The 20,848-nt window shown below is 39.5% G+C and overlaps 1 protein-coding gene across 1 annotated transcript in view; it reads left to right on the top strand.

Moving 5' to 3' along the window:
* Nucleotides 1-64: 64 nt before the first annotated feature.
* Nucleotides 65-20,848, top strand: part of WDR89 (WD repeat domain 89) — a gene marked incomplete at its 5' end in the record, with an annotated part of 42,562 nt that continues 21,778 nt past the window's right edge. Inside the window, 2 exons of the mRNA XM_067555184.1 lie at nucleotides 65-156; nucleotides 5,834-5,971. Coding sequence (XP_067411285.1) covers nucleotides 65-156; nucleotides 5,834-5,971 — 230 coding nt within the window. The remainder of the gene's footprint in view (nucleotides 157-5,833; nucleotides 5,972-20,848) is intronic.

Here is a 20,848-nt window from a genome sequence, read left to right as displayed (position 1 = left end):
GTTGGGTTGAGAGGGCAGCAGGGTAGGGTGAGCGTCGAGCGCGCGCCGTCTGAGGTTGGGGCAAGGCGCGCCGGCGGCGCCGCGTGCGTGCGTCGGCTGGTCGTTTCGGGGCCAGGGAGCGAGGCAGGCGCGGGACGCGCCAGTAGGAGGTTCAAGGTGACGTCATTTTCCCAGCCTGGGGCCGGGGCTGTGTGGGGACTGTCGGAGCGGGGGCGGGAGGGAAGAACCCGCAGGGACTAGGAGTTGTACTGTGAGAGGAGGCGGGGGGAGGGGGAATGAAAAAAGGGCGCAGGGTCTGGTGAGGGGGGTAAGGTCTGTATGGGGGAGAGGTTGTGGGTCGGGGGAGAGGGTAAGATCTGTGGGGGTAGAGGTTATGGGGCACTGGCTGGTGAGGGGGGTGGGGTTGTGGGGCATTGGCTGGTGAGGTGGGAGGTTTGTGTGGAAGAGGGGTTGTGGGGCAGTCGCTGGTGAGGGGGGAGGTCTGTGTAGGGGGAGGAGTTGTGGGGCAGTCGCTGGTGAGGGGGGAGGTCTGTGTAGGGGGAGGAGTTGTTGGGGAGGGGCAGAAGTTGGGGGGTGGTTGTACAGTGTGTTTCATGACCCCAGCAGTAAAAGAGCGTGCTGAGTATTTCTGCACTGGAGGTATCCAGCTTGTGCTGACATCTTGGCTTATGTTGAATAGTCCTGGGTGGTTCCGTTCTCATATCAGATATAAATAACTGCTATTACACAGGTCTCGCTGCACGATGTACGCTTTTGATGTTGCCTAGTATGCAGCATCAGAAAAATTTCTCGACTCCCAACATGTACAAATTGGAGCTCATGATTTTCTCACAAACGAATAGATACTGGCCTACCTTTTGGTACCTTCCATGACCGGTTTGGTACAAGAGTCTGATAGTAGTTTTCTGAGCTTTCACTCCTGGTAGGCATTGAGAAGTACCTCTTGTTGAGACTGCTGAATGAAAAAGAAAGGCAGTCCTGACCACCATTTTCACCTCTTGTCTTTCTGGCAAACCACGTTGAGATGGTTCTCATTTCGTTGGTTGTGACAGCATCCATGTTGCTGTTAACACACCAGTAAAAATGTACGTCATTTTATTCTCTCATATCTTCAAGATCCCTATATTTTGAAGTAGGAGAAAATCATGATTTAATCTACAGTTTGACCAGTATAAAATCTTTCTTGTAGTCTTCTGTTCGTTTAGCATCTCCACACAAATTTAAGAAATTGCACAAAATAGAAATAGCTTAAGCATTGGTGAACTTTTAATTTCCAAATGAATGTACAAGGAGTAACTCCTACTGTTGTTGATAGGGTTATGAAAAATTTAAAATTGTTATTATGGTTTACGTACTTTATCTATACATACATGTGTAATATACTGCTCTGACAAAATCAACATGAAGGCAGAATTGTTCTTAAATATGCTGTTCTGTATATGAATGTAGACTTTGGTTCATTTTATTCCCCTTGAAGTGCATTACTTCTGTAATTTCTTCCTTTAAAAGTCTGTCCCTGTTTTTTGCACTTGTGTAGTGAGTTTCTTTAGCATTGCAAATAAAAATATTTCACAAATACTTCTCAGACATGTTTTCTGACTAGCGGTGCACTAAACAAGATGGCACAAAGGATTCTGGGGTATCATCAGTTTCTAGATGGTAAGCTTTTCAGAGAAAGAATGGTCTTTTTGTTTGTTTTTTTAAAGTGTGCTAGATGCATTAGGAACTATAGAAATAATATTAAACCTAGACCACCATGAGAAGGACATGTTCTAGATCTATATTTGAGATGTGAGACCTACAGTTGAATTCAGATACATACTACTCTGTCCAATCTTCAATCAGAACATGCTATAGTTAATACCCAATAGGCTACATATAGACTAGTAAAGGCCCTGACGCCATCTTGGTATTTGCTACTACAACACTATTATCTATATACTGTATTTTAAACATTTTAATAACTTAGAAATTTCACAAGGCAGGGGAGGGCAGAGTCTGTATAGTCTAGCTGTATGATATTACAGACATGTCAATAGTACCTAGCTACAAAGAAAGGGATTGAATGGCCAGTGGCTTTTTCCTTCAGCATGATTGATTAGAGTTAGAATTCCCCATAAGTAATTATGACTTACAGAACAAGGGTTCATTTTGCTGTGTCAAATAATTTGATTAGAACGCTTGAGCCATTTTCTGTTGCACATGGGCAACAATTATGGGAGAAATGTTAGAAGATGATAGGTCCCTGAAGACACCTACATAATAAAGCATGCAATTTGTCCTTAATTTTTTAGCTTTGGATAAATATCTCACACATGAGCATATCACACTGGACAAATACACTGGCAGTACATACTTACCTAAAATAAGAAATTAAATGATCTATAACTCTACCACTAGTCCTGTGACTTTAAAAAATCATCCTCTCATCTTTGATCATTAATTAATATTTTTCCACAGGACACCTGCCTCATTCAATCCACAGAAAGGATGGTGGTCACTGAGATTCAATATTTATTTTATCCTAATCATTAAGTGTGTAACCCCATCCCTTATTTATTGCAACATTTCAACTCTGCACTGAATATAGAATTATTAATTTTCTCATAGTCTTGTCTCTGGTGCTCATCACTGTAGCAGGTGATAATGTTTCACAAACATGAAGTGATTTCTTCACAATATTCCTGTGAAGTAAGGTGTTGTTTATTATTATCCCCATTTTACACAGGGGGAGTGAAGTCCAAAATTATCAAGAATAATAAAAGTTTTATAGGCCTTTATATGTTCAGACCACAGGTCCCACTGAGTTGCAATTGAGAATGCTAAGCACTTCTGCAAATCAGTTGCCAGATATCTCATGTTAGGTACCCAGAAAATGAGGAACACTATTAATGCCCACCTGTGAAAATGTTGGTTTACATGACTTGCCCAGAATCTCTCAGGGTTATAATCCAGTTCTCCAGAGTGATTTCATCTGCCTTAATCACAACATCTTCACTTTTCTTTCTGTAATCCCCCTGCCTCATTCACTGCATAACTTTCTACCTGTGCACTAGGTGAGATGGGGTCCTACAGATATCTCCTTCATTACACAGTCCTGGTTCATTCCCCTGAGTACTGTGCATTGAACGAGATCGAGGTTTGTCACAGTGGGTCCCTCTATGTGTCCTTCCAGGCCTCAATCACAGACTGCACCACTTCAGGTGTCCTTCACTAGCAGTGTATTTTAGTGTGGTGTTCAAGCAGGCCACTGTCTGTAACACTACGTATATTTACAGTCCTCTAGCCATCTTCCCCACTTGCTTCTGGGGATGGGAACAGGGTTAGCAACAGCCAGTCCTGCGTACCTCTGCATTCCTTCAAGATCTCTGCTCTCCGCAGAGCTTTCTTCCTCTCAGTTTATATACTCCCAGCTGCTGGGGTTGCTTTCCTCTCAAATTAGTCCCTCAACTCTTGCTCTGCTCAATTAATTGATCTTCCAGTTAAGTCCCAATAAGCTTATACTGCTGGGAATTTGAGTGGCAGGGGGCTGAGTCAGCTCCTGACTCAGTATATTCTGTTACAGAGTGAAAAAAATAGAATATGATCATTAATTGAAGACTGTCATAAAGCCTAAGCAAAAGGAGGTCATATAAACTTCATGCAGACAACCTTAATTCTGGTACTTCCTAACTTTTGAGTGCTCAACTTTACAATCTTAACATACTTTTAACATTATAATAAAAATTTCCCAGGTTTTTAAGAAAGCAAACTGAAAAAAAGAAAAACCATGTTGACCACTATGTGGTCGTAGAGTTGGAATCTTTAGCCCCCCAGCACACACTTCTTACCACTTGAGCTAACTAATTGGTATCAGTAGTAGGCTGTTGTCCTCTGTGGCCCTTAGAGGTTGATGAAAGACATACTTTCTTAATCTGTTTCACAGCTATTTGATACGCATAAAGAGGAATGATGATTCTCAGGAATTTTGAGTTCAATTCCAAGTTCAGGAAGAGGGTGGTCTCTTGTGGTTATCAATCCTTTATATCCTGGGCTCCCAGTGTCAGAAACCGAGGTGAGGATGAATTAAGCTAATAATTTGCTGTTTCCGCGTGTCAGATGTAGAGAAAGTAACACTAATCCATCATCAGAGTAAGAGGGTGTTAGGTTATAAAATGACAAGAGAATGCTTGTCAGCAATATATCTTTAAAAATTCAGTTTTAATCTTATATTTTTATTTTGTTATTTGACTTTCAACATATAGAACTTGCAGTTAATTTTTGAGCTCCTACTCAAGAAAACATCCCTATCCAGGAAAGCTCTTAAACATCTGCTTAACTGGAAGTCAGTAGAGCTTTCATGGATTGTACGGGATATGTACATTTATATTATAACAGAAGTGTCATGGAAGAGAGTTAACTGACATGGCAGTTTAATGCACTAGCCTTTCATTTTCTCAGACATTAGTTTGATCACCAGGAAAACCAATTCTTGAGAGACAGTTTTCCACATCACTAAACACAACTTGAAGTCTTGTCAGAACAGATGAATACTGGAATAGCGTGGATGCACTAAGCTGTTGAAGCAACGTGTCCCAGATCTTCAAAGGTATTTGAGAATCTAGGCCCATGTGAAATTTGTCCAGTACCTGCATTTGCTTTGCTTGGTTCTAGCCAATGCTGTCAGTATCTCTTTCAATTCCTAAATTGCACTACACTAACTAATCCTATGCAATAAATCTTACAAATATTAAGATGTTGAGAAGAGGCTATCACCAAGTGCAAGTGTCTGGTTATTACTATGTGATCATTGTTCGAATGACTGTAATCATAGTTTAGAGTTTGCGGTTCAATTACTACTTGGAATAATCTTTTATTTGTAAATGTTGTTTGGGGGAGAGCTATGTTTTTGTTTGTTCTGTTTAGATTACATTTTATTGTAATCTGCTGCTGCTTCTGCTTGGTTCTGTAGTGAAGTACTATAGGATCTCAGCTACCTGAACACTAGAATTATTCATATAATTGGGAGTCAGCTTAAAGAAAAATACTGTAACAAAATGTTTAATAAAGGCACCTGCTGTCCAACTCTTGCTGAAACCGTTCATGGTTTATTTTTTATTTGGCTTCAGCAGCACTATCCATTAACATGGCAAAGTCTTAAAGTTTTCCTTTATACTTCTGTAGTGCCTGTAATTGTGAACACCCATCTCCTCCCAGCACACAAGCCAGAACTAGCACACTCTTCTTGTTTCCAAATCTCTTTGTTATTGCCAAAACCTTTTGCACAGCTTTTCAACAAGAATTAATAAATATGAATGAATATATGCCTTATGGGTGAGCAATTGACAAAGTGACCTTATAAAATCATAGATTCTAAGGCCAGAAGGGAACATTTCAGTCATCTACTCTGACCTTCTGTATAACACACGCCACAGAGCTTTCCAAAAAGAATTCTTAAGAATATATTTTTTAGAAAAACATCCAGTCTTGAGTTAAAAATGGGCAGTGATGGAGAATCCACCATGATCCTTTGGAACTGTTCTGATTGTTAATTACTCTCATCCTTAAAAATTTACGCCTTATTTTCAGTCTGAATTTGTCTAGCTTCAACTTCCAGCCATTGGATCATGTTACAACTTTCTCTGCTAGATTGAAGAGTCCATTATTAAATATTTTTTCCTCATGTAAATATTTGTAGACTGTAGTCATCACCCCTCAACTTTCTCTTCGTTAAGCTAAATAGATTGTTGACCTCCTTGAGTCTATCACTATATGGCTTGTTTTCTAATCCTTTAATTATTCTTGTGGCTCTTTTCTGAACCCTCTCCAATTTATAAACATCCTTGAATTGTAGGCACCGGAATTGGACACAGTATTACAGCAGTGGTCGCACCAGTGACAACTATAGAAGTAAAAAACCTCTATACGCCTACTCAGAATTTCCCTGTTTATGCATCCCAGGATTGCTTCACAGGATAGAGTCCCCCATCCTGTAAGTAGGGCCTGCATTTTTTTTTTCTAGATATATACATTTATATTTAGCTGTATTAAAACACATATTGTTTGCTTGTGCCGTTTACCAAATTATCCAGATCACTCTGTATCAATGATCTGTCCTCTTCATTATTTATCACTCCCCCTAATAAACTAAAATTGGCAAATTGTTCATTCGACAGGGAGATGTGTTGGCTGTTCCTCTGATAGGCAGGTTTAGATACTGGTGGTTTTGGATAATCAGGGACCCTACTCTAATAATCACGTGCTTATGTCTGTTGCTATGGAAGTGATTGAGAGCAGGAATTAACATTATGATTTTCGTACCTAATCAGAAAGGACAAGCAGATGGAGTATGAAAGCACTAACCCATGTTCAAAAAACACATATCTCTATTACTAAAAAATCTGATACCTTATACAAGTTTTGCAGAATTTGTAAGTGGATTGGTTTTAACTTATATAGTTTCCACAGTTAATATACTGTATCCCCCACTCCAGAGGGAAAATAATGGATTTAAGACAAAACTAGTTGAGCTGCTGAACAGATAGGGGTACATAATAGCATCATGCTTTGGGAGCTCTGTTGGGCCCAAAATGTTAGTACTACCGTAATTTGAGAAGGGTCAGGATCTCAGCATTACATCTGCTGTGGTGTGGTGTGGACTTTGATACTTGCTGGATGTTTAAAATGCAAACACAGGTGTTTGTAGAATGACAATTTACTTCACTTCTGTTTTTGGAGACCATAACACCTATTCTCAGATTTGGAATCGTTGTCTTTGTATTGCTAATCCTAAATGCTCAAAAATCTTGAGTCAGTCTCCCCCAAAAGCATGATATTATCTTAAAACTCATGAGATTTAAAAAAATGTTAGGCTGTTTATTTGTTTTCCAATTTCTGAACTTTTAGGGTATACGGGGGTCATGTTTTCAGCTTTTTGTCACAACAGGGAGGGCTAGAAACTTACTTTTTTAATGAAAGCTGAGATTTTCATGTAATCACTTGATCCCAAGGATTGAGTCTCTAAGAAAAATAAATACTATGAGATTCATGATAAAAGTGTGAGAGTTGTCAATACTGTTACTCGACATTTTTAAAACTTAATTGAAGTCTTCATCTTAATGGCATAACAAGATAATTTTTCATTTACCAAATACAGTATGTGTGGTAGTAAGATAGGGAGAGGATTAGAATTGCATGGTTATCCAAAGCTAGTTTTTCAGATGCTCTTGTAATGATTAGATAATTCTCTATTACTTTTATCAAATTACTGTATTAAGCTTCTTTAAATCTCTGATTTTCTAGTTTCATGAAGATGTGTTTCAAATATTCATTGACTGATGGTCAGTTAGTGACACCAAGTGGATTTATTAGAGAATAACATGAGTTTCATTAATGAGACATAAAGATGGCAAGTAAAATGTGATTCATGCTCAGACATCTGTGTGCGCATGTAATAAAGGCATTAGTGGCAACTCCACATTTAAGGATGTACACTTAGTTCAGGACTAAAATCCTTCTGTTTCACACTTCAGTGAGTAAAAATAGTCTCCAAATTTGGCAGAGGATAGTTGAATTTCCTATATAATATCATTAGGAAAATTTTGCAGAAGAGACATTTAATAATGCTGTCTTTTTCAAATTTTGCCCTGACTATCTCACAGGCTTTTGGGGTGGGGTAGGAGGCGGGGAGGCAGGCAAGGGCACCATTTAGGGTGGGCAAGGTGCACCTGCTCTCCTGAATTATGTACCACTTTATAATTTTACGAACAGTACACATATCACAAACTTCACATTTTAGCAGTCAAGTTCTTTTTGCTGATTTTCCCAGCCTGTTCCTACAAATTCCATAATCCACAACCACCAACTCATGGCGCTCTTCACTTCAGTAGGTAGTTTATTAGCTTGCAACACCAGTTCTTGAGTTGAAACAGTGCCGCATCTACATACCCACTGCCGGAGGTTGAAAAATTCCACTTTTCAGACATGGTTTTCCATCCTCTGTGGCAAGTATTTTTTTTTTAGCTATATGTGTCATTATTTGGTCTCCTATTTTACTTTGATTAAAATCCATTTAACTTGCTTACATCTTATTCCATTGATTTTTTATTCTGTCACTTCAATATTTGTTGAATTGAGTCAGGCTTTAGGCAGAGTCTGCTTTATTTTATAAGATAAATACCTTGTTTATTTGAACTACGTAAAAGCGTAGAAGTAAGTAAACTCTCTGAATTCGTAATGAATGTTCTTATGTTTTAACTCATCTGATGATCTTACAAAATAAATGCATGTTGCCCTGACGGTCTGAAAACTCACACATATAATAGGCCAGGAATTAAAAAAAAATATTATAGGTTTTAACTAGTTTGGGGGATTGTGTTGTTGTTGTTACTGTTTTTTCTTGGTACTCCCGTTGAAATGCGCAATGCACATATATTCTCTGTAGTTTTATTCTTTCAGAGTTCATTAAGGATTATAGTACTTTTAATTTAGTTTTTTGACTGGTCTGTGCATTTCATAATTTAATTTTGTTCTTATGCTTAAATTTAATTCTTTTAGTAGCGAGTTCTAAAATGTCTAACCTGTGCTGGCTGGAGTAATTATCATTATTACTCTTATTACCATATTCTGCTTAGTCATTCATTATTTAAAGTGCTACAATCAAATAATAGTATCCTTCTAGAATGTAAATTTAGCTTTTATTCACCTTAGCAGTGAGAGTTTCAAGACAAGAAATAAAGCAACTATTTAATATCTATGAATATCGTTAACATTAACTAAACACATAACTTTAGACACTGTGCAGATGAAGGTTGCTTATTTTCAAATTGTATTTTTACTTATATCTGTAAAATAATTTGTATGAAAATAAATGCAGTTCCAAATCTGATACTAATAATAATGATGGAGTCAAATGTTAGTGATTCACGTACATGAATGTGATCAGTAAATATAAATGCCAAAATAATTTGAAAAATAAATTCCCATTCTTAATAAAAGAGAAAGAGAAAAATCCTTAATTGTGTATGCTAAAGTTAAGTAAATACATTTTTAGTGGAGTGAAAAAACAATTGATTAAAATAAATAATGGCAGTAACACAGAGTATGTCTGAAAAGTTCCAGAGGGGTAGCCATGTTAGTCTGTATGCAGCAAAAACAATGAGAGTCCTGTAGCACTTTAAAGACTAACAAATTTTTGCAGGCATAAGCTTTCGTGGGCAGCAACCCATTTAATCAGAACAGAGTATGTCTGTTAGAGAAAGAGCCAGAGTTATTGCTTCAATGTGTGATGCCCGATCTCCGAAGCATACCTTGATGCAGAGTTCCTTGTTGAATTCTGTGTATATACACGGATGTCTTTTTGTGTGAGTGGGGGTGGTGGTGGTGGGTTATCTAACTGTGTTAAGTAGACAGCTATCATGGTTTATATAGATTTTCATTTGACTGACCATTTTTTCCTTTGGTGTCTTCAGTTTCATTTTGCAGAATGCTTTGCCTTCACAACTAACATGCTCCCTAACATCTGAATCACTTGCACTACCATAAGCCAAATCAGATTAGGAAGTAGTAATAATTTCCAAGCCTTTCAAAAAAAATTGCTTCATAGTATTTCATATGTTTTTTTGTTTCATTCATTTCACAAGTATTCACTGCCTCATTGAAAGGCATTGCTGTGTTGCCTTTGAAAAATATTTACTTCAATAGAAATATAGTCATAAAATAAAATCCACACTATTCATACTATATTATTTCGTTTTTATGCTTAAAAGTTTATTTTTAAATTTTTTTTTTTAGTGTACAATGGCACTTGTGGTACCACAGCAGAGGAACATTTTACCTTTTTTTTTTTTTTTTTTTTTTTTTTTTTAGAAGGCTCCTGACAATGAAAATTGTTACAATGAAGAACCATCCTGGAAAATGAACTGTGTAAATGCTTCCTCAAGTAACTTTGTTCTATAGTCAACACAGAAAAACAATTCAACAACAGAACATCCATTGAGCATGGCTTTAAGAAACGGAAAGATTAAAACAACATTCACTCAGTTCCAGGTATAAGGCAGTTTCATTTCATGGCAAGACTACTTGAAAATTAGGATCAGCAGTTTGAAAAGTGTTGCCGATCAACTTGTTTCCCAATTTCAGGCTGCTATAGCTGAAAATGTCCAGGATACTGAAACACTCTTAAACGTATCCATGTTCTGTGCAAGACAGGGTGTTGCTTTTTGGTGGCATGATGAAACATAACTCAAGCAATAAAGGCAATTTCATTGAAATTCTTGAGCTGGTTGTTTCCACTCAGCCCAGCCTTTTGAATCAACTAAGAAGCAGGTAGGATGATTTAATACATTTTGCTGCAGAAGTCTTGAGAGAAAGCATTGCTGAAGAGATTAGACAAGCCAAGTATTTTTCTGTCATTGTCGGTGAAACTAAAAATTAATTAAAAAAAAAAGTCTCATTTTATGTTACCATCGAAAAGGAATAATTCAGGAAAGAGCTCTGGGCTGCTTCCACATGGAAAATCTAAATGCTAAATCTGTTTCAGAAATGATTATTGAAGAACTACAGCATTTGAAGCTTGATATTAATTACATTGATGCCTAGTACCATGATGGAGCTTTTGTGCTGAGTAGGCATTTAAGAGGAGTACAAGCTTGACTTCAGGAAAGCATTACACATGCCATTTATGTGCACTGCCATGCTCACAGGCTTAATCTTGTCATTGCAGATGCATTTTCCAGCATCACCCATGTCAGGTAGTCTTTGCATTTGCTCAGGAACTGTACATCTTCTTTAGTAGTAATTACAAGCACCAAGAACTGTTTGTTAAGGTACAGCAGGAGATAGGTCAGAAGATATTTGAGCTCAGTAGATTATGTGAAACTCGCTGGTCATGTCAGCATAACTCCCTCTGAAAATAGCATGCACATTATGGAAGCTGGAAGCTGTTTCAATTCAGAGAGCTGATGGACCATCAACCAGTAGCACTGCAGAAGGTTTGATGGCAAGGCTAAAGAGCTTATCCTTTCTGTTGAGGCTCTTTGGTTTTGGAAAGAATATTCAAGATTTTGAATAGTGCTTTAGAATAATTGTAAAATGAAACCTTAGTTTATCAAGTGCCATAGAATTAGTAGCAAGCAACGTTGCTGCTCTTCAAGAAATGAGAACATCTGGAAGGAACTGTATGATGAAGCTGAAATCAGTGACAAGGAACTTGAAATCGCTATTCTGGTTCAGGCAGTTGTAACTGCTGAGCACAGCAATACAAAAATGGCAAGAAAACCTAACAAAATATCCTCCAAGCCGGCCTTGTTTTTGTTAGTGCACTGCGTCAGTCATTTACACATGATGTTCCAAAGAACGCTCAAGAATCTATAAAATCTGATTTCTACTATCCTGTTCTGGACAGAATTCTTGCTGATCTTGTTGGACAATTCACCTCCAACTCCAGTCTGCTTTCTGCACTAACTGCTTGTTACCCAAAGAGTGAAAATTTTCTTGATTATGCAAAACTGAAAATAATTGCAGATCACTATGGATCAAAGGCACTGATTTTTGGCAGTCTGGATGTAGAAGCCAAAATTGCCAAGAAGCTCATTGCACCCAAAAAATTGACTTCAATTTCTGAATTCTGGAATGTTCTCAATGATTTACCAAGGGGTTACTAGTCTTTGCTGTCTATTGCAGATGTTGTGTTGAGCCATCCGTTTTCCACAGCATCAAATGAGAGGTGCTTCTCTGTGCTCAAGAGAGTAAAGGACTACTTAAGATCCACAATGAGAGATGGGCGCTTAAGTGACTTGGTAATTTTACGCTGTGAAAGTGAAGATTCAAAACACCTGGATATCAATAAGGCCATTGACAGTTTTACCAAGATGACCCATGGCATTCTCCATTGTTTTAGCTCATATCTGGAATGTTTTTTTTTTTGTTTTTCAATAATTTATTTACCTTTAAACATTCCTGGAAAAAATTAGCTATCTCATTCTCCTCTTCACAATTTGGAACATAAGACATTTAAAAAACAATAACAATTGCAGGAGTAAGCAGATTTTATTTATTTTTATTTTTCTCTACTAAAGATAGTGTACAAAGTATCAAACTTGTGTTTCTGATATTTGTGTTAAAGCTCCAAAACTGATACCTCATGATTTGGGATTGGGAATATTTCACTATATTGTCTCCTGATTGTTCTAAATCTACATATAAATTTAAAATATAGCTTTAATTGGTGTTTGTGTATATATTTTTTCTTTCTTTAAATAGGAATTAGACACAGTGCTTCTGTCAAAAAAAATTCTAAGTTATCTTAAAAAAAACTAGACCTTTCAGGTGTCTAAGTAGCCCCTAGAATCATGGTTAAGGTCCCCACCACCAAAATTTGAAATAGTGCCCCTAGAGGTGTGTGGGGGGGGTCCTCTAGCTAAAAAAAATGTATATCAATACACATACACACTCACATTTCTTAGACATATACTGCTTTTGAAATCATACAGTTAAACAGTTATTCTCTCTATTCATCATAACCAATTTGATCTCTGCCATAAAGATACAATAGAATTGTTCAGATCTGTCCGCTTTTTCTGTTTTTTCAATCTGATAGCCTCTTTCACTGTGAAGGTGTTAGCTAGGTTTGTTGGCCCAAATTACTATAACTAACTCCTCCTTCTGGCCCTCTTGTTATTAGAGACTGAAGTAGTTGGAAGGGATTGGTGAAAAGGTGAGGTTTCAGCTAATCTGTGCTGTCAAAACAAGATTGCACTTTCATTAAAAAAAGAGGGTATGGTCTGGATTTGACAAGTCTTTTGTGGTTTGCCATTGCAAGAGATCTGCAATGATCTGTAAGAGATGAATCACAATGGTTGGCAAATACAGAGCAACTCAGCAGCTTTGGGAAGTAGCAGGAAGTTAATGCAGCTTTAGTGGGGGATGGGGAGAGAGAGGAATGTTGAGGAGCATGGAGGTGTGAAGCACTTGTTATGGCTTGCCAGGGAGTCTTTGTGTTGCTAATCATAGTAGGTCTGTTGGACAGAGAAGGCCAGGGAAGCATTAATCCTCATCTGCTTCTCCTCCTGTGCAAAGCCTCAGTCCACCTGCTCCTCACTCTCCCATTTGCCGTCATGTATCACCTTATACCCCACTCTCGCTTACATATTTATAACTTGCAATCCCTCCTACCCTGGACCATCACCTTTCCAAAGCCACTACTTTCTCTGTGTCCACCAAGATCACCACCTATGTTGTGCTGTCTCCTATCCCTCCCCACACACTTAAAGAAAGCTAAAAGGGAATTCACAACACACTTTTATTAATTTAGTCACTCAAATAATAAATAATAATAATAACGAATTTCCAATCAACACAATCAGTAAAATATCAGACTCTTCAACTCTGAAACAAAACTTCCTTTCACTTCTAATACAAATCCACTCACAGTACATGTATTCAATTGGTCAAAATATACTCCAATTCTAACCTTGGGGAAAGGAGATTATTATTTTAGTGAAAGACATACTTTCAGTCTGAAAGTGTTCAATGTGTTGTTATGATCTTAAAAAAAATCTGAGCTCATAATTATGATTCATATGTTTTAAAACCAGAAGCGGACTACTATGATCACCTAATCTCATCTCCTTCATAACACAGACCATAGAATTTCACCAATAATTCCTGGATCAAGCCCATAACTTCTGTCTGAGCTACAGAATATGTTATGAAGGACATGATTTCAAATGATGGATAATTCATGACGTCCCTAGACAATCATTGTTTCAATGATTAATTATCCTTATTGTTAAAAATTTGAACCTTATTTCTAGTCTGGATTTGTCTAGATTCAACTTCCAGAGATTAGATTTTGTTATGCATTTATCCACTAAAGAGTCTTCTGCTAGAAATTTTGTCCATATAGGTATTTACAGACTGTGATGAAGTCATCTCTTAACCTTCTTTTGGATAAACCAAATAGATTGAGCTCCTTAAATCTCTCACTGTAAGGCAGGCTTTCCAGATATCAAATTATTGAGCTTGCATATCTGAGTGTGATTTTTGTGTGTGTGTAATACATATAATATTCTGTATGTTCCAGATAAAGGAATGGTGAAACCTGTTAATGTCATCTATTCATTCTAAATTGGTCAACTGATATTGAGTTATTTTAGTAGATTAAGGCCTGTAATAGGTTGCTTTTACTGCTGGCATCAGGGCACTATGTTGCAGAGGACTTTGCCTCTTGCACCCCTTTTCCCCACCCTCATGTGGCCACTTCCTTAGCCCCACAATGGTCTGTCTCTGTCTTTTCGCAAAAGTCTTAATCTGGGGTTTTGTGGCCTGGCCTTCTGGCCAGGTGACGTAAAAGTTCACTCTCCTTCAAGGTGTAACAAGAATCCAATTATAATTCCAGTGTCTTCCAACTAATAATTCTTCTGCCCCTCTCAGGCGACTCTGAAGTGTCTTCTGCTTTTGCCTGTACTCCTAGATCCTGCAGAGTTTCTCCTAAGCTGTTTCTTCCCCAGCACGTTTTCTCACAATGCCTTCCCTCCCCAGGGAGTCTGGCAGTTTACCTCAGGGATCTCTCTTTTTTGCAGGCCATGTCTCAGGGCTCCCCTCCACATAAACCTGACCTGCTCCCTTTGGTACTTTTCCAGCCTGGTTTTCCCAGGCCTTTCTCCAAGAGGATACTCTCCTTGTTCCTGTCTCCTAGGTCTTTTCCCCAGATTGAGTTCAGCTCTTTTTAAGTAGTCCTCTCTCTGATCCTCCACAGCTGGGGTCAGTTATTCTAACTAAGCTCCAACACACCCACCTGGAATCACTAAATACCACTATATTGCTAGACTAGATCACTAGTGAGACTGAGGGATACCTGCTAAGTTGCAGGCCAGACTGAGCCCAGCTTGCCTTAAAGGGCCAGCTAACCTGTGACAAGACCCAACTTTGCAAACTCTCCATGTGCAGAACTCTCGTTTAATTAAGGTGTGGAGAATCTGAAGGTTCAGACTTCATGGGATTTTGTGTAATATAATGTGATTTTGGAAGAGAGTGTTTACCACTATAAAAAAAACCAATGTTACTTACCACTAACTGATGTTCTACGAAATGTGTTGCTCATGTCCATTCCACTATAGGTGAGTGCACGCCACCGTGCATGGTTCCCGGAACTTTTTTTCCCTTAGCAGATCCCGTAGGGTTGGCTCTGGTGCCCCCTGAAGTCCCGCGCACATGCCACGGTATATGAGGCACTGCCGGTCCTACACCCTCTCAGTCCCTTCTTTCTGCCAACTCCGGCAGCGGGGACGGGGGGTGGGTTAGGGAATGGACATGAGCAACACATCTCGAAGAACATCAGTTACTGGTAAGTAACCTTGTTTTCTTCTTCGAGTGATTGTTCATGTCCATTCCACTATAGGTGACTAACAAGCAATACCTTGGAGGTGGGTAAGAGTTACTGGTGAACTGCTGTCAGCATGGCTCTACCGAATCCCGCGTCCTCTCTCGCCTGCTGGACAGTGGCATAGTGGGACGTGAAGGTTTGCACTGATGACCCGGTGGCAGCTTTGCAGATGTCCTGAAAGGGGCACTCTCTTCAGGAAGGCTGTAGACGAGCCTTGAGCTCTGGTTGAGTGCGTTGTGATGGTTCCCGGAAGCGGCACTCTTACCTGCTCGTAGCAGAACTTGATGCATGATATAATCCACGAGGAGATGCGCTGCCTCCATGAGCAGGGCTTTGAACCGGATCTCTTGCCCCTTCTGAGTCCGTGGTTTAAAAGCCCTGCAGATCTTGCATCTATCTTTCCTGTGCTCTTCCCTCAGGCACTTAAGGCACTGATTGCTGGGGTCGCTGAGCGGGAAAGCCTTCCCGCAGGAGGCACACGGCTTAAATCCCGGCGACTGGGGCATAGCCTGGCCGCTCTAAGTCCCTGGAGGGACTTCTTATCTAACTATGCCAAGAACACTTAACAACTACTTAAAACTAACTAAAACTACTTAAATAACAATATTTCAAAGGGGAATAGAACTTGCAGAGAGCAAGGCTAGTATCAGCAACTGTCATGGGCGGAAAGAAGGGACTGAGGGGGCATAGGGCCGGCAGTGCCTCATATACCGCGACATGTGCGCCGGACTCCAGGGGGCACCAGAGTCGACCCTACGGGATCTGCTAAGGGGAAAAAAGTTCTGGGAACTGTGCACGATGGCGTGCACTCACCTATAGTGGAATGGACATAAGCAATCACTCGAAGAAAAATGTTAAATATATCCTTCAACAAGACACGACAGGTTTTAGATAGTTCTGGGGACTTTTTGACTTCTGAATTTTCATATCTTCTACTTAATCCCTATGCTTCAAGCAGCTGTTTAACCGTACTTCATGTAGTACCTCATCTGATGACAGCTATTGCAGCACATTGGCTTTACATAGAAGGGCTAGAAAACTGCTTCCTTCAAAGCTAATGCCAGGGCTGCTGTGTTAGTTGGTTGCCAGGCAATGTGTATGGTATGTATAGCAAGCTCAAGTATATTTACCTCTGTAACATGCTTACGTACCTCTTGCTTGAGAGTGTAAATCCCAAAGTAGTTAGGCTATCCAGACAGTGTGCCAGTCACATGCAGAAAATGAGCTAGGCTCAGTATTTCTTTAAAATATTAATTGTATGATGTCTTAGGTAATCTCTTCTATGTTTGACCCACGTTTGAGAGTGCTGTTTTCCATTGTTTCAGTGATTGTTCACTTGAGGTGTAATATCAACCATCATAGCCCACTAAGCCTATACTATTCTTTATCAGTTGATGATGTGATCAGTTGATATTAGGTCTATTCTATTCAGATTCTTACACTGGTGTCATCACTGTAGTGTCTTAGTGCCTTCCAAAAATGTATTGACTAACATCGCTATCGTTTGTCGTGTGTTTTTCTTCTTTCTTTTTCTCTCCAGTGGGAAAATTGTGTGAGGTTTTTTCATTTTAATTTTAAGAAATTATTTATTTTATGGCTGTTGTGCTACCTGAGTTTGTTGTTGAAGGCAAAGTCAAGGACATTTGTCTTGCACTTAGAACAGAGTATGGTCATGTCTGAGGAAGTCCTTAGATCCTGTGGGAATTCATTCTCAAACTAGGACCAGCCCCAGAGAGAGCTCTGTTTTCTGCACAAAGGAACTTTACTCATAACATGGACCAGAGGAGTGGAGATGTTGACCATGGTCCATGTTCTGGAGTGCCAGGTGATCATTTAAGTGTCTGGAGCCCACACCATTGAACACCTTAAAAATAAGGAGTGAGACCCTGAATTTAACTCTGTATTCTATGAGAAGCCATTGTAGAGAGCCTGTTGTGCTCATGGTAGCCAGTGTTGATGAGGAGAAACACTGTTGTGTTCTGCATTAGTTGGAGTTTCTCAAGAGCCGATGACTTCATGTATCAAGTATATTGCATTGCTGTAGTCCAGCTGGGAGGGGATGAAGGTGTGAAAAACTGAGACTAGGTCATCATCTGCCAGAATGGGACAGAATCTCTTTACTAACCATAGATAGTAGAAATCATTACTCACATATGCTGCTTTGTGCAAGCTTAGTTATCAGCAAGGAATCCAGGAGTGCTGTTAAATTACTACTGACTTTAACCAATTGTGGGTGTGTATATTCAGCTCAAAGAAGACTAATGACCTTGCAGCCAGAGTGCAGGGTATTTCCATTTACCACACAGTATAACCTTCATCTTTCAGAGGATAAGCTTCAACTAAATGTTCTGCATGTTGGCCAAACAATGGATCAGTTTGGTTTTGTGATGCAGTGCTATTCTATGCAATGGAGTAAATATAGAGCTGCATATTGTTGACATTTGGATCCATGATATCCTATCAGTTCTCTTAGTGGCTGAATGTAGACATTGAATAGGACTGGAGGTAGAATAGATCCTTGTGGGTCCCCAGGGGTGAGTGGTCTGGAGGCGAAGGTACAGTTTTCTGTAAGTAAGGTTAAGATTCTGTCACGGGTTTTATTTTGTAAAAGTCAGGGATGGGATGCAGGCAATAAACAAAAATTCACAGAAGCCGTGACCTGTCCCTGACTGTTACCAAAAATACCCTGCGGGAGGGGGAAAACAGCTGCTGAGGCTTGCAGCTGCTCCAGCCCTGATGTTCCAACCTCCGGTGATAGCTGCTTCAGCCTTGCTCCAGAAGTCCCAGAGGTCTCGGAATGTCATGGAATCTATGACCTTCACGACCAAATCATATCCTTACCTATAACTACTCCCTCCACGGATTCAAATAATTTCAGCCTGTTCTCCTGTAGTCTTGCAACCTCTTTCAGGTGGAAAATACTCTGTTATAATCAGCAGTACTGAATGTTGCAGAGATCGAATGAACTTCTGCCCATCATACAACAAAGCCACTAATATTATTTCTGTTACATATCCTGGTCTAAGATACTGGCTTCAATTACATGAGTTTATAGGCAACCTTTGGCTAACTTCTCTATGAGCTTGCTCAGGATCAGAAGGTTTGATGCTGGGCAATAACTAACTAGATCTGATGCATCTAGGGTGGGTTTCTTCAGTGCTGGTCAGACTATTTCATGTTTGCAGGAGGATTCCTTTAGTGAATGAGGTGTTGTCTGCTTCAGTGAAGATGGGCATTAGTTGCTCATGCCTCTTACCACTCAGGAAGAGTTGGGGTCAGCTTCACGGGTCTTGAGCTGAGTCTCCTTCCGGGTATCTGGTTCTTCCAATGTGTAAATATGTTAAATTCATGGAATGAAGTGGGTTGCTTGTTGGTCAGCAGAGGGGAATTGGATCCATGAAGCCTGAGAAGGTTTCCTGTATGCAAATTATCTTTGTGGTGAAGTAGGAGGAGGGATCTTTGCTTGATGCTAGATTCAGCTGTTGACTGCAGACAGTCAGGATGGATGAAACTGTTTACCGGTCTGAGTAGTTCCTTAGGGCAAGATTTAGTAGCTTCTTTGGAGGCCAAGGAGTAAGTTCTCTTGGCCTGGAATGCAGTCTCGGCATAGCCTTGGAAAATTTTATATTTCAGACTCTCTCTTTCATCCTTTGTTTTGTGCCACTGATGTTTAATCTTCTTGTTTTGTGCCCTCTTCACATCATCTGGATCAGGCTGTCAGAAAACCAAGGAGATCTGTGTGGGCAGTTAGGAGGAAGCCAGGCTATCATTTGGGAATCAGAACCTCAATGCCTGTGGGTAGAGGAAGAGGATGGTTCACCAGAGCCTTGGTTTGACATGTGGGTGGAGTGCTGCTGACCTTTAACTTGTTTTGGAATTTTATGGGGTTCATGGAAATTTGTGGACAGACTAGGGTCATGAGTTGTCTGGTTACTGGAGAAGTTCTCATCACTGCCTTAGTGAGGTAATTGTGTATCCAAGGCAGGTGGCTGCATTGTAGTTTTCTTTGTATTGGCATCTAATTCAAACACCAGGTCCCCGGTGTGACCAGCTGTATGGATTAATCAGAGGTGACCTATGAAAGTCCTGAGGAAACATGTAAGGAAATTTTTGTTTCCTCGTTAATAGTAAATGGTAAATGGTACTGTGACTAAGGCAGTGACATTGGTGTAGTGTTACAAAAGTTATAGCTTAAATAAAAAATATTTTTCCCAGAATATGAAGTGGGAGTAGTAATACCACATCTGCACAGGAGAAAGAGCATAATTCAGACTAATTTCTTATCAGTTTTCTCCATGGAAGCTGTGAACAGTAGGAACAAATTTAAGCTTATGGTTGCATGAATTGCAGAACATCCAGAAAATGCAGTAATCATGGGTTTAAAAGAATGAGCTCTGGTGCCACAAAAAATATATATGTTAAAATTATTGGTCTGAAAATACTTTATTAAAATATTGGTAAATAAAATACTTTTACTTCATTATAGATATTTTGGAAACAGTGTTATAACAGGAGCTATTGTTCCCATTATATTTAAATTTCCTTATATCCTTTTTTCTAATTGCTCTGAATTTTAGCTGAAATTTCCAATGCTTGTTCTGACTCTGAACCAAATGTTTTGGAAAAATTTCAGCAAAATATATTCAGACATTTCTAAGAAACAGCTTTTTATTAATCACCCCATATTTTTTATCAGAAATTTTGTGTTTGCCACTCAATGGCAGAGCCAAATTTGAAAGAAATTGATTTAGGAGCTCTGAAGTTGTGAGTGTTAAATATTTCATGTATGTGCAGTAAATTTTTCTTTTTATTTCTTGATCTATGGCATGGATCAATATGGCATAGATCAATGGGGCAAGTATGTGCAAGTGGGTTTTTTGCTCAACCTAAAATGTCTTTGAAAAATCTCACTCTTGAAGAACTTCAGCATAATCCCAAAACTTGTTTGGACTCTTAAAGTCTTCCAAAACTTGCAAATGCTTTAGAGAGTCCCCAATATTGTAGTGTTACCGTGAGGAGAGTGGTATGGCAGGAGCAGTGCCCCCTTGTGGACCTTCCAAGTGCCCAGATGCGGATCTTCCTGTCAGGGAAGAAGTGTCAGTCTTTGGTGTCCACTGAGGCTCCAGCTCACCAGCTAATTGTCCCTTTAATCTTACCCACTTTCTGAGTGGGGTTGAGGAAGTCAGCCCCAAAATGTTCTACAATAGAAAGCAAACGTAACTCTATACTGGGCCTTCTGCCCTGAGTCTTCCAGGGGGTGGGGGCATCCCTGCCCTTTCTTTTGGGCTTGGTTCCTAAACAGTCTATGATTCGACTATGTCTGTGTGTTTCTTTCCAGTGGCTGCTTCAGCTAGCAAGCTTGTCTCAGCGACTCTGTAAGTGAAACTCCCTTCCGACAGAGAGACAGAGCTCCATCCCCCTTCTTGGCCAGTCAGCCCTGAGCTGAGCCAGGCTCTTTCCTTTTATTCCCCCTCCATCTTGGCA

Source organism: Emydura macquarii, unplaced genomic scaffold (genome assembly GCF_026122565.2).
Source record: "Emydura macquarii macquarii isolate MOO-44397 ecotype Brisbane River unplaced genomic scaffold, CSIRO-AGI_Emac_v2 contig_1551, whole genome shotgun sequence".
Lineage (NCBI taxonomy): Eukaryota > Metazoa > Chordata > Testudines > Chelidae > Emydura > Emydura macquarii.
This window is presented reverse-complemented; position numbering and strand designations above follow the sequence as displayed.